This window comes from Prionailurus bengalensis, chromosome A3, assembly GCF_016509475.1.
Source record: "Prionailurus bengalensis isolate Pbe53 chromosome A3, Fcat_Pben_1.1_paternal_pri, whole genome shotgun sequence".
Classification (NCBI taxonomy): domain Eukaryota; kingdom Metazoa; phylum Chordata; class Mammalia; order Carnivora; family Felidae; genus Prionailurus; species Prionailurus bengalensis.
The window spans coordinates 23,505,341-23,522,554 of record NC_057354.1 but is presented as its reverse complement, the minus strand read 5'-3'; the positions used below and the strand labels follow the sequence as shown (position 1 = coordinate 23,522,554).

Genomic DNA, 17,214 nt, shown 5'->3' with positions numbered 1-17,214 from the left:
ATACAGGAGCATTGACTGCAAATACTGTATTTAAGGAAATAAGTCTTTCTTTTTTTTTTTTTTTTTAAATTTTTTTTTCAACGTTTATTTATTTTTGGGACAGAGAGAGACAGAGCATGAATGGGGGAGGGGCAGAGAGAGAGGGAGACACAGAATCGGAAACAGGCTCCAGGCTCCAAGCCATCAGCCCAGAGCCTGACGCGGGGCTCGAACTCCCGGACCGTGAGATCGTGACCTGGCTGAGGTCGGACGCTTAACCGACTGCGCCACCCAGGCGCCCAAGGAAATAAGTCTTTCTATCTCCTTTGTGGCAGTGGGTTCCCATTGTAGGAAAATTTGAATGTAAAGGAGTAATTTGAAGACCTGACAAGGTCTTTAAAATGGAATCCTAGGGGCGCCTGGGTGGCTCAGTCTGATGCTCAACTTATGGTTCCTGAGTTTGAGCCCCACATCAGGCTCTGTGCTGACAGCTCAGAGTCTGGAATCTGCTTCAGATTCTGTGTCTCCCTCTGTCTCTGCCCCTCCCCTGCTCACTCTCTGTGTGTGTCTCTCTCTTTCAAAAATAAATACTAAAACAATTAAAAAAGTATGGAATCCTATATAAATACAGATTGCGTTAGGTTTTTTTTCTGTTTTTCTCAGTGTCTTTATTGAACATATTACCTTTAACTCTTAACTTGGAAGCTGGAGCTTTTTGGAAGAAAAAGCTAAGGGCCTGAAGAATGGATAAGTTAAAAGCCTTAGAATCTTAGCCTTTTTGAAAATAATTTGTGTTTGAAACTAAATGTGAGAGGTAAAAAAAAAAAAAAAAGACTTATGCAATTTTTTTTTTTTTTTAATTTCCTGCTTCTGTCTGGACTTTTTTGTTAGTAGTTGTCAAATTATTATTTTTTTTTATGTTCGTTTATTTATTTATTGAGAGAGAGAGAAAGAGACAGTGTACGCATGTAGGGGAGGGGCAGAGAAAGAGAGAATCCCAAGCAGGCTCTGCGGTGTCAGCCCAGAGTCCAATGCTCGGTCGATCTCTCACCTGAGATCATCACCTGAGCCAGTTTCAAGAGTTGGATGCTTAACTGACTTAGCCACCCAGGCGCCCTGTTGCCAAATTAAATTGGAATTTTGGGGTACCTGGGTGGCTCAGTCTGTAGAACATATGATTCACGATCTCAGGGTTGTGAGTTCTAGCCCCATGTTAGGCGTAGAGCTTACTTAACAACAACAACAAAATTAAATTGAGGCTTTCAGATGATTTCTTGGGTGGCACTTCCCTTGCCCTTTGTTAGAGCTTGTTCATCTCTTCCAGTGTTTATGTTTGTCTTTCTGGGTGGACTGGAGCGGGGACTGAGTTGGATTTCTTACTCCTAATTTCCAGCACAATGCCTTACCGATAGTACTAACTAATCATTTATTGACTGATTTAATGTGAAATCGAAAAACAAATGCTGCCACCCCAGAACAGTGGTAGGAAGATTGGAGATGGGACACAAAAGTCAGGTTAGTCCTTAGTCTTATTCTTTGTGATACCAGGGAGTGAAACCTCAAACAAGTGGGTCAGAGTTAGAAACAGGTTTTTAGTTCATTTGTAAGGAAGACCTTCTGACAATTCAGCCTCAAGAGTAATTGTTTCCTTCTTTTCTTTTCAGCCACTGGGAATAGTTTGCTCATCTTCATTCATTTACTGCCTCATTCCCACACTCCTCCTGTATTTTAGTGGGAAGCCTCCTTGGGTACCTGAGGAGAATTTGTGTGGTGAAAGAATTAATTTAGAAATCAAGCAGACTTGAGCTTTTTGTTCTGGGGCTTGTCACTTGGCACCTGAACCTTAGCCAAATTATGCTAAGCCTAATTTTCTCATTTGTGATAATAGAATTATCTATTATCTAGGGGTGCCTGGCTGGCTCAGTTGGTGGAGCATGCAACTCTTGATCTCGAGGTTGTGAATTTGAGCTCCGCATTGGGAGAGATTGCTTAAAAAATAAAATCTTTGGGGTGCCTGGGTGACTAAGTCGGTTAGGTGTCTGACTCTTTATCTCAGCTTAGGTTGTGATCTCATGGTTTGTGGGATCGAGCCCCGCATCCAGCTCTTCATTAACAGCATGGAGCCTGGTTGGGATTCTCTCTCATCCTCTCTCTCCCTTCTTTCTCAGCTCGCACGCCTGTGTTCTGTCTCAGAGTAAATAAATGTTAAAAAAATAAAATCTTTAAAAGAAGAATTATTAATAGCTAATAACTCTTTTATAGTCCTTACTTTGTACCAGCCCTGTGCCCCTTACATGGGTCATCTCATTTAATCCTCACACCTGCTGCCTGGAGATAGGTACTGTTACCACCACTAACCCCTTTTGAGGAGAGGAAACAAATTCAGAGGGGTAATTTACCCAAATTCATTCAGCTAGTAAAGGATGGATCTGGGGATTCAAGCCCAAGCATTTAATCCCATTACATTATGTTACATACATGGCGTCTGTAAAAGGGAGCTGTCCCCCTGCATAAAGTCTGACAAATGCTAGTAGCTCAGTGAGTGTTCAGTGCCACTCTGCCTTTTTGTTTGGCATCACTTTTTTTAAAATTTCTTTTATAAGTTTATTTATTTACTTATTTAGAGAGAGGGAGAGTGCGCGCTCATACTTGCACCCTGGAGTGTGTGAGGGAGGGGCAGAGGAAGGAGAAAGAATCCCCAGATCAGGAGTTGCATGCTCAGGCACCTGGGTGGCTCAGTTGTTAAGCATCTGACTTCAGTTCAAGTCATGATCTCACAGTTCGTGAGTTCCAGTCCCACATCAGGTGAGCTCATGGCCCTGCTTCAGGTGAGCCCCTCTTCTCTCTATCTTTCTGCCCCTCCTGGGATTCTCTCTTTGTCTGCCCCTCACTCACTTGTGCGTATGCTCTCTCTCTGTAAAAAAAAAAAAAAAAAAAAAAAAAAAAAGTTGTTTGCTTTACCTACTGAGCCAGCCAGTATCACGTTTTCATATAATCTGGGAGGCCAAACTGTTAATCTGTATATTACCTATTGTGGATGAAGTCAGAGGTAAAAAGATGATTTGAGTGGTATTTGGGCCAAGCCAAAATGAAGACTTCTATACTGATTGGATTTACTTATATCAGATTTGATATTTTCCTGGAGAATGTTAGGTAAAGCCAGTCAAACCTCTGACTCTCCCTTTCCTAGGGTCCTTATAGTGGAAACACTCCTTAACATAATAACTTTTCAGTTTATTAGAATGTTTCAGCTTCCTTAAACTGTCAACCATTTCTGCCTTCATTTGACTTGGTTTGCAGCTTTCCCCAGTATCAGCTCATCAGAATTGGTTGTTTAATGCTTAACTCATCCTTCAAATTACATGTTTTTGTTTTTTTCTTGGAATATTTCCGTTGTGAAAAATTTTAAATTTATGAAACTGTTTGAAAGGAAAAGAACAGGGACACCTAGTTGGTTCAGTTGGTAGAGCATATGCCTCTTGATCTCAGGGTTGTTAGTTCCAGTCCTATGTTGGGTAGAGCTTACTTAAAAAAAAAAAATAAAAGGAAAACAATCACCTATAGCCACCCCCCCCCCCCTTTTTTTAAGGCAGGCTCTACGCCCAATTTGGGGCTTGAACTTATGAACCGGAGATCAAGGGTTGCATGCTCTACTGACTGAGCCAGCTAGGCTCCCCTGTACACACATGAGTTTTGTTTGTTTGTTTGTTTTTTAGAGAGAGATTGTAAGTGTGGGAGAGGGCCAAAAGGAGAGAGAGAGAGAATAAGAATTCTAAGCAGGCTTCACGCTCAGTGCAGAGCCCAAGTGCCCCCAACATGACCCTGGGATCATGACCTGAGCAAAAATCAAGAGTTGGATGCTCTACTCACAGCCACCCAGGCGCCCGCCCCAACACACGAGTTTTAATGTGAGCTCAACGTGCTGTAATTTAGGATTCTGTCTTTTCATGTAATGTATTGCAAACAAATTCTTCCTAGGATGTGGTGGCATTACACATCAGAAATGAGGATCCACTTCTGTTATTTTTCCACAGTCAGTCCATGGCAAAGATTTTGCTTCTGGTATGAGGCAGATGTTGCCCTTGGTAGTACTCTTATGTTGCTTGGGCAGTGTAGGCTTTTGAGACCCAGAGTTTAGTGGGAGAAGATGTAGCGAGATAGCCTGCTGTATGGAGGTGGCCTGCTTAAGTGCCCCGAGAGCTCAGAGTGGCTACATCTCATCTCCATTAGAACCGTTATTGGCCCCTAAAGATAAATTTTATTCATATAGAAAATGACCACCAATCCATACCCAAAGGTTTGATAAAGAGTTACTTAGGAAAAATATAAATTGTCAGAATGAACTCAAGAACAGGCAGAAAATATAAATATATCAAAGAAAGTACAAATAGATCTTGTCTAGCCTTCCAGATAGGGCCAGAAGTCAGTGTCTCAGCTTTTGTTTACTTCTTATGTAGTACTTAAAATTCGTAGAAGTTGCAGATTGCAGTTATTCCATTAATCTATTTTTTTTAATACTACTTTTTTTTTTTAAGTGTATTTTGAGAGAGAGCAAGAGAGAAAACGAACGTGAGCGGAGGAGGGGCAGAGAGAGGAGAGAAACAGAATCCCAAGCATGCTCCACACTGACAGTGTGGAGTCCAACTCGGGGCTTGAAAATCTGAGCATTTAACCAACTGAGCCAGCCAGGTGCTTCTGTTTATCTGTTTAATGGCTATATTTTTGTCTTTCCCTAGTGGACAGAGGCTTCATGTGGGCTTATGTCCCTTTTGGTCTTGGCTGTTTTTTTTTTTTTTTTTTATTTTTTTTAAAAAAATTTTTTTTCAACATTTATTTATTTTTGGGACAGAGAGACAGAGCATGAACGGGGGAGGGGCAGAGAGAGAGGGAGACACAGAATCGGAAACAGGCTCCAGGCTCTGAGCCATCAGCCCAGAGCCCGACGCGGGGCTCGAACTCACAGACCGTGAGATCGTGACCTGGCTGAAGTCGGACGCTTAACCGACTGCGCCACCCAGGCGCCCCTTGGCTGTTTTTTTTAAATAGTCTCTCAGCAGATACTTGTTGAATGCATTAGCAAATGATTGAATTTAACCTGGAGAGTAATTGTTGTTTTGGAGTTCTGAGAGGTGCCCCTTATAGGTGAGTCCTTGGTAAGCAGTGTTGAGTGGGGGTCTCCTCACAGTCCTGGAACTACAGGATGCTGCATAATAGAGGAGGAACCAGTGGAGGACATGTCTATGTTGGAATGAGAGCAGGCATGAAAGAAGTCACTGACAGGGTTTCCTGGAGCTTTGTGTTTTGAATAATTCCTGTTTGTCTTTTATGTGTAGTGAGTGATGCTACACTCTGGGCAGACTTTCCCTAAGTTTCATAAATATTTAATTGGCTTTTTCAGGAGAATAAAGGCAGCCCCGCTGATGACTGAAAATGACAAAGCATCCACCTAACAGAAGAGGAATCAGCTTTGAAGTGGGAGCCCAGTTGGAAGCCCGGGACCGATTAAAAAACTGGTACTTTTACATTTTTCTGTTAATTAAATTCCTTCAGTAAAGGATTTTTGCTAGCACTGATAAAGAGGGCTTTTCTTAAATGTTCTGTAGTTTTTTCCTGCTCCCTGACTCTTGGAAGGTGGAAGGAGACTTAAGCCTAGAGCCGGGGGAATGTTCTTTCTCTTTGGTGCTGGGATCCATCTGTCATGGAGAGCATCCAGTGACTATTTGTTAATACTTGTTTCCCCTTTCTGTGTGTTTGTGTGAAGGAGTTACGGGAAAAAGAAGCATAGATGGCTATAAGGAAGGGACAAATTAATAGTGGCAGCTGTCTTGATCTTGGGTACCTGTCTGGAAGAAGAGAGGAGAGAAAAATCAGGGATGGAAGAATGAAGGAAAGGGATTAGATTGGAATAACTTGTGTGTTGTGAACACCCCATCCTGTTTTCTGAGTATGTGGTATGGTTGAAATTTAACATCACTCTGAAGAGGTGATTAAATTTAGAGACTGAGGGCTTGTAGTCCTGACTTGTCATTGGTTTATGACCTCTGACTTGTAATTAGCCTCTTTGAGCATCAGCTTTATCTATAAATGTGTGGGTACTAGTAGTATCAACCTCCAAGTTTTTCTGAGAATCACGTAGTAGAATGTGGGGAAAGACCTTCCTTATCAACTATAAAATGATGGTTGTTGTTGAGGACATCCTAGAATCTGGCCATTTGTTAATGCTTAAGGGAAAGGTGGGGGTTTCAGAACTCAAACCTTTCTTAGTTGTTGTTGTTGTTTTTAAAGTTTATTTATTTATAATCTATACCCAAAATGGGACTTGAACTCATGACCCCGAGATCAAGAGTCACATGCTCCACCAGCTGAACCAGTCACATGCTCCCCTTTCTGAGTTTTTATAAGGAAGAATGTAGCTCTTTTGGGGAGTTTTCTGAAAATAAGCTGACCAGTTCTTGGGGTGTAGGTAGAGAAGACAGGGGAAAGAGAAGCGAGGAAGTGGCTGGGGCAGAAATGTCTCTGCTGCTTTTTGGGGCTGGAAGAATTGATATATGAATTACAAACACTTTGAACACCTAGTTGTTGTAGGCTGTTTGTATCATCTATAATTATTTCCCTTTTTGGTTTCTCTTAGCACTTTTTAAGGCAGCTTAATCAAGGGAGGGAATTCTTTTTAAATGTGGAAAAAAAGTAAAATATAGAAAAAGTAAAAAGTACATCTAGCTGTAAAATAATCTGTGTACTTGTCACTCAGAATAAATATCAATAAAATACACTAATATATAAAATTTAATAATAAAATTTAACAAATTAGTAAATATCACTCAGAATAAATAAAACATTTTTATTATGTTTTAAAAAATAAAAGACATAAAACATTTCTTATTATATTTATGTTTTAAAAAATAAAAGACATAAAACATTTCTTATATAATAGAAGTATATTTTATACCCTTACCAGTTCAATTCCCCTTCTGTATTCCATGGAGGCAACCAGCATCCCAGACTTATCCTTATCCCAGTTGTATCCTTTCTGTCCACGTTTTTAAATTTTTACTATGTATATGTATGCATAAATAATAGAAATATTTTAGGTATTAAAAATTAATATAAGTAGTAGTATATCATTTGTTTCTTTATGTTTTTGTGATTTAGCTATACTGATACATAAGATACTTATCCTATATTTATTTATATTTAATTTTTTTGTACTTTATTAAAACTTTTTTTTAATGTTTACTTTTGAGAGAGAGATGGAGTGTGAGCGGGGGAGGGGCAGGGAGAGAGGGAGACACAGAATCTGAAGCAGACCAGGCTCTGAGCTGTCAGCACAGAGCCTGATGTGGGACTCAAACTCACGAACTGGGAGACCATGACCTGAGCTGAAGTTGGACGCTTAACCAACTGAGCCACCCAGGCACCCCTCATTTTATGTTATTTTATTTTTATTTATTTATTTCAAGTAAGCTCTAGACCCATCATGGGGCTTGAACTCATGACCCTGAGATCAAGAGTCTCACACTTGTTCTGACTGAGCCAGCCAGGAACCTCAGCAGCACTGTGTTTAAAGTGAAAAACTGGATGCCTCCCTGGCTCAGTCGGTACAGCATGCAGTTCTTGACCTTGGGGCCATGAGTTTGAGCCCTACATTGGGTGTAGAGATTACTAAAAAGAATAAATAAAAAAAAAATAAACACAGTGCTACTGTGAACATCTCTGTAAATGCCTTTTTGTGTCCATTTGCAAGAATATTTATTGGGCAGTGACTTTTCAAACTTGTTTTATGGCAATTTATAGTAAGAAATATATTTTAAATCCAGGGTAGTAACCATCCGTATACACATATAAATTTCAGTGAAGCAAAATTCTTTAGTAACCTTTCTTAACCTTAGTACATGCATTATACTTTGATGTTTTTCTTCTATGTTGTGTGTTTCCTGACCATATGCACAAATGCTGGTCTAGAATCATTAATTTCATTTTATAATTGAATGGGTCATGAACTACTGTTTGATAAGTCCTACTCCAGTGAATTCGTTGAATAATGTACACATTTTCAGTTTTATTGGAACTTGCAAAATTTATCTCCAAAATGCTTCTACTAAATTGCTCCCACCAGTAGTACATAAAACTTCTTGTTTTTCTACATCCTTATCAATTTTTGCCTTTGACAGACCTTCTGGTTTGTCAGTCTGTTGGTTATAAAACTTTTATTGTTTGTTCCCTGTACTTCTGGTGAAGTTGAGCATTTTCTAATATCTGTGTTTTGTGGCTTGCTCTTGACTATTTTTCTATTGGATTGTTTGTCTTTTCTTAGTGATTTATCAGTATTTTACTAATATGTTATCGATTCCAATGCTTTGTTAGTTTGTATTGCAGAAATCTTCCAGTCTGTAGCTTGTCTTTTCAGCTTACTTCTGATATCTTTCATGGGATGTAATATTCTCTGAAATTCTTCTAAAAGTTTTAAAGGTTTGCTTTTTACATTTTGATCTTTATCTACCTAGAATTAATTTTATGTATGTGATGAACTTGGTCTAATACTCGTTTTTATTCACCATATAAATAATCAGTTGCCCCAGCATCTTTTATAGGATAGTCTGTCCTTTCCCCACTAATCTGCAATACTACTTCTATATATCAAATCCCATAACATGGGTCTCTTCTTAGCTCTTTATTTTATTAATTTATATTTACTCTGGTGCTACTAGCAACACATAATCCAATAGATATTGCTTTAAAATAAATCTTTTTAAATTAATTAATTGTGAGAGAGAGAGCGAGTGAGCGAGCACGAATGGGGAAGGGGCAGAGAGAGAGGGGGAAAGAGAGAATTCCAACCAAGCTCAACATTGCACATTGCCAGTGTGGAGCCCGATGCAGGGCTCAAACCTATGAACTGAACTGTGAGATAATGTCCTGAGCCAAAATCAAGAGTTGGATGTTCAACCGACTGAGCCACCCAGGCGCCCCAAAAATAAGTCTTGATATCTGTTAAGACAGGTTTTGCCTTTTTGTGCTTCATTTTCTTTGTTGTATTCTTAGACCTTTACTCTTATTTTTTAAACAGTTGAAGTATAATTGACAGTGTTACATTAATTTCAGGTGTAGACATTTGCTTTTAACATGAACAGCTGTATTTGTGTAGTTTCTTAAAAACTGTTGTAGTTTCACAATAAATTGCATTGGATTTATAATTAATTTGGGGGAATTAACATCTTTATGATAGAGTTTTTACTTATGAAAATATTATTTTTTTGTATTTATTCACATTTTCTTTTATGAACTTGTTTTATAACCTCCATTTTGCATATTATCTGTTAGACTTATTCCTAAGTACCTTCTAGTTTTTGTTGGTTCTGTGAATGGATCTTTTTACATTATATCTTTTCTTTGGTTATTGGTGGTGTGTAGTAATGCTGTTGAGTTTTTATTGTTGTTGACCGAATTCAGTGTGTGGACTTTACTGAGATCATAGCTCAAAAACAATTGCTAAAAAAAAGATTTATGACATTTATGATATTGTTGGATATTTGAACATTGATTAATGATATTAAAGGATCATTGTTAACTTTTGTAGGTATGGAAATGATATAGCTATGTTTTTAAAGAGTCCTCATTTTTTAGAGATTATATACTGGCATATTAATGACTACAATGAGGTGTTGTCTGGGACTTACTTCAAAGGAAATAGGAAATGAGGAAAAGATGGAGAATAGGGAAAGCAAAAGTGGCAGTGAGTGATGGGTATGTGAGGGTTTATTGCTGTTGAGTTTTATATACTAATCTTGTATCTAGAAACCTTGCTGCATTTTCGTATTTGTCCTACTAGTTCTTTTAAATTTTATTATTATTTAAAAAATACTTATTTTGAGAGAGAGAAAGAGAGAGACATTCCCAAGCAGGTTCTGTGCTGTCAGTGCTGAGTCTGACATGGGGCTCAATCTCAGGTACCTGAGAGGTCGTGATCTTATGACCTGAGCTGAAATCAAGAGTCAGATGCTTAACCAACTGGGCCACCCAGGCGCCCCTTGACCATATGCATTTTTGTCTCTTCAGTTTGTTAATATGGTATATGACATTAGTAGAGTTTCTAAGCTTGAACGATTCTTTTTTTTTCCTTCCAAGATTTTATTTAAATTCAAGGTAGTCAACGAATAGTGTAGTATTGGTTTTAGGAGTAGAATTTAGTGATTCATCACTTACATATAATACCCAGTGCTCATCACAAGTGCCCTCCTTAATGTCCATTGCATTTAGCCCATTCCCCCACCCACCTCCCCTCCAGCAACCCTCAGTTTGTTCTCTATAGTTAAGAGTCTGTTAGGTTTGTCTCCCTTCTCTGTTTTTATCTTACTTTATTTTTCCTTCCCTTCTCATATGTTCATCTATTTTGTTTCTTAAATTCCACATGAGTGAAATCATATGTTTATCTTTCTCTGACTGACTTTTTTTGCTTAGTATGATATACTCTAGTTTCATCCATGTCGTTGCAAATGACAAAATTTCATTCTTTTTGATGGCTGAGTAATATTCCATTGTATACATGTATGTGTGTAAATATATATACATGTATATATTATGTGTGTGTATAATCTATATACATACACACCACATCTTCATTATCTGTTCATCAGTTGATGGACATTTGGGCTCTTTCCATAATTTGGCTATTGTTGATAGTGTAATGTTGAATAAGTCTTGACTATGTTCCTGGATAAATCCTATTAGATCATTTATATAATAAATTATATAAACGTTTGCTAATATTTTATTTGAGATTTTCATATCCACGTTCACTAGTACTTTTGGTTTTGATCTTTTCTTGCCCTATCCTTGTCTGGTTTCAGTGTGTTATAGAAATCTTAGAAAATGAGGTTGTTTTTTCTCTATTTCCTCTGGAAAAGTCTCTTGAAGCTCTGCTAAATCTTGCTAATACCCTTTTTTGCAAAAATAAAAAAAATTTTTTTTGAGAGAGAGAGAAAGAGTGGGCAAGAGTGCAGGGAAAGGGCAGAGGGAGAGGGAGAGATTGAATCTTAAGCGGGTTCCATGCTCAGCACGCAGCTCAATCTCATGATCTTGAGATTATGACCTGAGCCGAAATCAGGAGTCAGACACTTAACCAACTGAGTGAGCTTTACAGGTGCCCTTGAAAATACATTTTAGACTGTCAAATCAAATACTTTAATAGTTACTGTTCTGCTGTGTTCTTTTTCTTGAGTAAATTATGTCAATTTTATTTATGCTTATGTCATATCTTTTTCAAGTATGTTAGCAATATTAAGACTATTTATATAATAAATAGTAAGTAACATAGGAGAAAGTTACTTGTAAATCTACCAACCTAACTACTTAGTCTTTTCTGTAATTGCTTATGTATGAAATAGGTATGACCACGGGGTGCCTGGCTGGCTTAGTTGGTAGAGTATACAACTCTTTTTTTTATTTTATTTTTTTATTTTTTTTTTTTTCAACGTTTATTTATTTTTGGGACAGAGAGAGACAGAGCATGAACGGGGGAGGGGCAGAGAGAGAGGGAGACACAGAGTCGGAAACAGGCTCCAGGCTCTGAGCCATCAGCCCAGAGCCCGACGCGGGGCTCGAACTCCCGGACCGCGAGATCGTGACCTGGCTGAAGTCGGAGGCTTAACCGACTGCGCCACCCAGGCGCCCCTATAGAGCATACAACTCTTGATCTCGTGGTCATGAGTTCAAGTCCCATGGTGGGTGTAGTGATTACTTAAAAAAAAATTCTGTTAAAATAAAATAGGCATGATCAGTGTGTACATAAGACTTCTGTACTTTTACTTTTTTAGTCATTATGAAAGCATAATACAGTAGATACTTGTTCTCTTAAGTGGGTAAACAATATTTCAGATTGTTATTCTACCTGTGTAGAACTTTTTGCTTCCAATTTTTTTTCACATTTCCACAGAAAGTGGTGTATTGCCTTTAGAACAAAATAAGATACTTTCATAACTTTTGTTAGTGGGGGCACCTGGGTGGCTTAGTTGGTTGAGTGTCCGACTTCAGCTCAGGTCATGATCTCGCAGTTTGTGAGGTTGAGCCCCGCATCGGGCTCTGTGCTGACAGCTCACAGCCTGGAGCCTGCTTCAGAGTCTGTGTCTCCCTGTCTCTCTGCCCCTCCCATGCTCATGCTCTGTCTCTCTCTGTCTCTCAATAATAAATAAACATTAAAAAAAATTAAAAAAAAAAACTTTTGTTAGTGAAGAAAAACCGTTAGAAATTGGAAACTTTTCTAAAATATTATTTGGCAGCTGATCAAGTAGGCCCTTTAACTTAGCAAACTTACTACCTGCAACTGTGTGGAGCCCAAGCTGTCCGATTAGATACAGCTAACTGCTTAGAAGTGTGGCTTGCGCTGGTGGCCAGAGTACCAGCTATCACGTCTGACCTCCTTGGCCTTGACACCAGCAGTACTTTTTCTCCAGCACCCACTCACAGCTCTTCCTCACCACCCCCTGCCTCGCAGCCCTGTATAGGACCCTGTTGAGGTATGTTTGTTAGGTGTTGCCTATGGGGCAGGCAGGGGGCCAGGCTACTTTTGGGGCAACAGCGGCCAGGATCAGCTCCTGAGAGCCTGGCACTATCCAAGGAGAGCCAGAGGCCCCACTGCCAATGCTGCCACTTCAAACCTTCGTCTGGCTGTGGGGCCACCATGCCTGGTATAGAGCAGGTGGGGGGCTTCCAGCAACTACAGATGTCTGAGGTAGGAAAACAAGGCTGCCAGCTTGTGGCAGCCCCAACAGTGATCCTCAAGGGCTGATCTTGGCCTCCAACCCTGGCTGAGGAGAAAAGGGACCACCCATTGTCCCACAGGAGAGAGGCCCTCCAATTTTTTTTACTTATTTACTCACTTCTGTGGTAATTTAGCAAACTATCTCAGGCAGTGAATGGAATGCTGTCCTACCCACTTTTATTCTAGTTAGGGGAACAGGATCTTGTCAGGGGGATAGAGGGACCTCCTTGTGGCTAGAGTGGTCTGGTTTTAGAGTGGAATGTGGATAGGGCTAAGGGAAGGGATGTGTATAGGCCCAGGGGAGGATGAGCTATGCTCTGCCTGTGGAGTTGGGAAAGCCTTCTCAGAAAAGGTGAGAGTGGAGCCATAAATAAAGCTGCAGTGAACATTTGGGCAAAAGCAGAGTTTTTTCAGAGGGGTAGGATATCTGGTCATAGAATCAGTTCTAAGGATTGAATGGTTAGGTCCCTTTGAGTGCAGGTGACTGTACCAAGAAATCCAGTTGTCCTTGAGTCACATTCAGGTAAATTTGCTACCTCGAATGCCTTTTTCAAACAAATATAGCAAATCAACAGCCCAGCCTGTGGACTTAAAGTTGTAAGCATTTCTACAAATGTTTTTAAGCTCTTATCTGGTGTACTGACAAATGATTATAACTGAGGGTGAAGAGTTATGGATTAGAGTCTCATATACTATAATTACTTGGGTTTACTTGGTCAAGTTACTTTACCTCTCCGAGTCTCAGTTTCCATGTAGGCAAAATGGGGAATTATAATTGGATTATGTGGATTAGATAGGATTATTCCTGTGGGAGCATTTTGTATTCATTACCAGGAAAATACAGCTATTAGTTTTCTTCTTAATCATGTCTACTATAAAAATGAAAACATTATGGCCAGTTTGTAAGAAGTTTTAGGACCAAAAGTGTATAAAGTTAACATTTATAGTCCTGTATCCACTTCATGGATTATCTAGTTTAATTTTCCAGTTAACAGTACCATGAGATATGGGTGCTGTTATTTACCTCATTTTAAAAGTAAGACAAAGGGGGCTCAGAGAGGTAATGTTATTTGCTTAAGGTCACACAGGATTAGGACTGGGATTTGAACCCAGATAGACTGAGTTCATGGCTTCTCTGAAAAACCCAAGTTCTCCAGAGTGTTTAATGTTTGACTCCTAAATTTTATTTATTTACTTATTTATTTATTTATTTATTTATTTATTCATTCATTCATTCATTCATTCAGTCTCCTGACTCCTGTTTCCATTATCAGAAACACATTCTGATAATGTTCATTTGAATTCCTAATGCAGAGGACTGGACATTTGTTTGACTCTGAATGCTTTGAGAAATAATGGAGGAGGGGCGCCTGGATGGCTCAGTGGTTAAAATGTCCGACTCTTGATTTCTGCTCAGGTCATGATCTCAGGGTTCCTGAGATTGAGCCCTGAGTTGGGCTCAGTGCTGACAGTGCGGCACCTGCTTGGATTCTCTCTCTCCCTCTCTCTCTGTCCCTCCCCTGCTCACACTGTCTCTCTTTCTCTCCAAATGAATAAATAAACCTTAAAAAAAACAAAACAAAACAGGATTTGTGGCCCCTGGTGGCCGGTTCAGTTGGTAGAGCATGCAATTTTTCTTCATCTTGGGGTTGTTTGACCCCCATTATGGGTGTAGAGATCATTTAAAAAGAAATAAAGAGGCAGTGACTTAAAAAATAATAATGGAGGATTTGTTTTATTATCTTTATTATTTATTATCTTTGTTATTTATTTATCTTTAGAAGTGGTGGTGTTTTTACCCTGATAAATGATTTGTTTATATTACAATAAGTAGTGTATCTGCAGGGCAGAGCCACATGTTGAATGTGTGTTTTTAGTACATTGGGATAAGATGCGGTAATGGGATTAGGGTCTCACTCTTCATCACTTACTTCCTTTTGATTTTTAACTTCTGAATCCTTGGATTTTTTGTTCTTATTTTGAAGAGACTAAAGTAAATGAGTGTCAGCTTTTTTATTATGAAAATTTTCAAACATAATGAAAAATTGAAAGAACAGTGAGATAAGCACTATACCTTTCACTTGTATTTACTAATTGTTAACATGTAGCCAATTTGATTCATACACTTTTTATAATTTTATTAATCATGATTAGTAGTAATTCCATAATATTTAGTGTCTAGACCATATTCAGATTTTCCTGTTGTCCCAAGAATGTCATTTTTCAAGGTTTCTTTTCTTTATTTTAGAGAAAGAGAGCATGAGCTGGGGAAAGGGGCAGGGGGGGCAGAAAGAGAGAGAATCCCAAGCAGGCTCCACGCTCAGCTCAGAGCCTGACACAGAGCTCAGTCCCACAACCCTGGAATCAGAACCTGAGCTGAAATCAAGAGTTGGATGCTCAACTGACTGAGCCACCCAGACACCAAGAATTTTTTTTTTAATTTTTTTTTAATGTTTACTTATTTTTGAGACAGAGAGAGACAGAGCGTGAACAGAGGAGGGGCAGAGAGAGAGGGAGACACAGAATTTGAAACAGGCTCCAGGCTCTGAGCTGTCAGCACAGAGCCCGACACGGGGGTCGAACTCACAGACCGTGAGATTGTGAACTGAGCTGAAGTCGGACGCTTAACCGACTGAGCCACCCAGGCACCCCAAGAATGTTGTTTTTAGAAATCGAGGTTTACTCAGTCAAGATTGGCACATTACATTTTTTTAACATTTTAAAAAAAGTTTATTTTAGAGAGAGCGAGAGAGAGCGAGAGAGAGAGAGAGTGTGTGTGTGTGTGTGTGTGTGTGTGTGTGTGTGAGGTGGGGAGAAGCAGAGAGAGAGAGGGAGAATCCCAAGCAGGATCTGTATTGTCAGCGCAGAGCCTGATGTGGGGCTTGACCTCATGAACTGTGAGATCATGACCTGAGCTGAAGTCAGGAGTTGAACCTTTAACAGACTGAGCCATCCAGGTACCCCCATTTTTTTTTTAAAGATTTTATTTTTAAGTAATCTCTGCACCCAATGTGGGGCTCAAACTTACACCCTGAGATCAAGAGTTGCATGCTCTTCCGACCGAGCTAGGCAGGCACCCCTACGTTTTTGGTTTTATGTCTTTAGTTGCTTTTATTCCATAATAATCCTTCACCCCTTTCCTAATCCCTCCCCCACCATGGCATTATTTATTTATTTTTAAGAGACCTGAACAGTTTCGTAGAATATTCCATATGTGGGGTTGGTCACATTGTTTTCTCATGGTGAATTCAGCTTGATTCATGTATTCTCTTATACTTCCTGTAAACTGGAAGTTAGATCTAGACAAAAGAGTAAACATTTTTTTGCAGTGTTTCAGTGGTAATGATGTGTGTTTCATATTGTATCACATCAGGGACACACAAAACTGGGTTGTCCCACTGTTCCATGTGGTGACTGCCATCCCTCACCATTTTAAAGGTACATGTTTCTCTGTGAAAGTATTAAGCAGTTTGTGGGAATGCTTTGGTATGTTTCAATATCCTGTTACCCCACATCCTTTACCTAATGATTTCAGCATCCATTGATAATCCTTACCTGAGTAAGTTATTACACTGGCAGTGGAAGAATAATGATTTTCTACCTCTGTCATTCCCTTTATGTTTTGTGTTTTATTAGTTGACATTCTCCTGCAAGAAGAACTTTTCTTTTTTCTCTTTTCATTATTAAGAATCACCAAGACTGAGATTATTTAGTGTGGTGTTGTAGTCAGTTATATTCATTATTCTCTTTGGTGCTAAAATTATCCCAGAGTTAGCCAGTGGGAGGCCTTTTAACTGGTTCTTTGTACTTTCGACACACTCCTATTAGTCCTCGAAGTATTTTCTTATTTTCTGGTACTGCTAGAAGCCCCAGATTTATCTTGCACATGCCTGGATCCAGACCCTGGACTCCGCCATTTCTCCAAGGAGTCCTAATTCCTTTCAGTTGGAAGTAGTATTTAGAAATTAAGCTTTGGACATTGGGTGTGTTTATTCCTGCTACAATGTTACTGCTTTTTGGCCTTTTCAGTGGATAAAGCTAAGAAATAAAATTTTTGAAAAATTGTGAGTTCATTTTGGTATTTCCAATTTAAATTTAATATTTGGTAATTTATATTTTGATTTTTCTTTTTGCCTTTTTTCTCTTACATTGAAAATTTTTATTTCTTCTTTTTTAAGGTTTTATTTTTTAAGTAATCTCTATGCCCAATGTGGGGCTTGAACTCACAAGCCTGAGATCAGAAGTCACATGCTCATACGGAACACCTAACGAATTCTCTTATGCTACGCTTTTGCCAGTCTATAATTATTTGATTTGATTATTTTTTATTTCTTATTTTTGTTTTTTTAAAAGTTTTTTACAAATTTATTTTGAGGAGGGGAGGGGCAGAGAGATAGAGGGAGAGAGGGAGAATCCCAAGCAGGGTCTGTACCATGGCCAGTGTGCAGAGCCCAACTTGGGGCTCAAACCCATGAAAC

At 39.1% G+C, this 17,214-nt stretch overlaps 1 protein-coding gene and 1 non-coding gene across 6 annotated transcripts in view; one reads left to right on the top strand and one right to left on the bottom strand.

Annotated features, from left to right (window-relative positions):
* PHF20 (PHD finger protein 20) overlaps positions 1-17,214 on the top strand; it is a 171,535-nt gene that overhangs the window by 42,207 nt on the left and 112,114 nt on the right. For all 5 annotated transcript variants that reach the window (XM_043602499.1, XM_043602500.1, XM_043602498.1 and 2 more), the window contains exon 2: positions 5,378-5,492. In XM_043602499.1, coding sequence (XP_043458434.1) covers positions 5,410-5,492 — 83 coding nt within the window. In that variant the 5' untranslated portion in view covers positions 5,378-5,409. The remainder of the gene's footprint in view (positions 1-5,377; positions 5,493-17,214) is intronic.
* On the bottom strand, positions 12,696-12,826 carry LOC122467437. Its single transcript, XR_006292966.1, has one exon.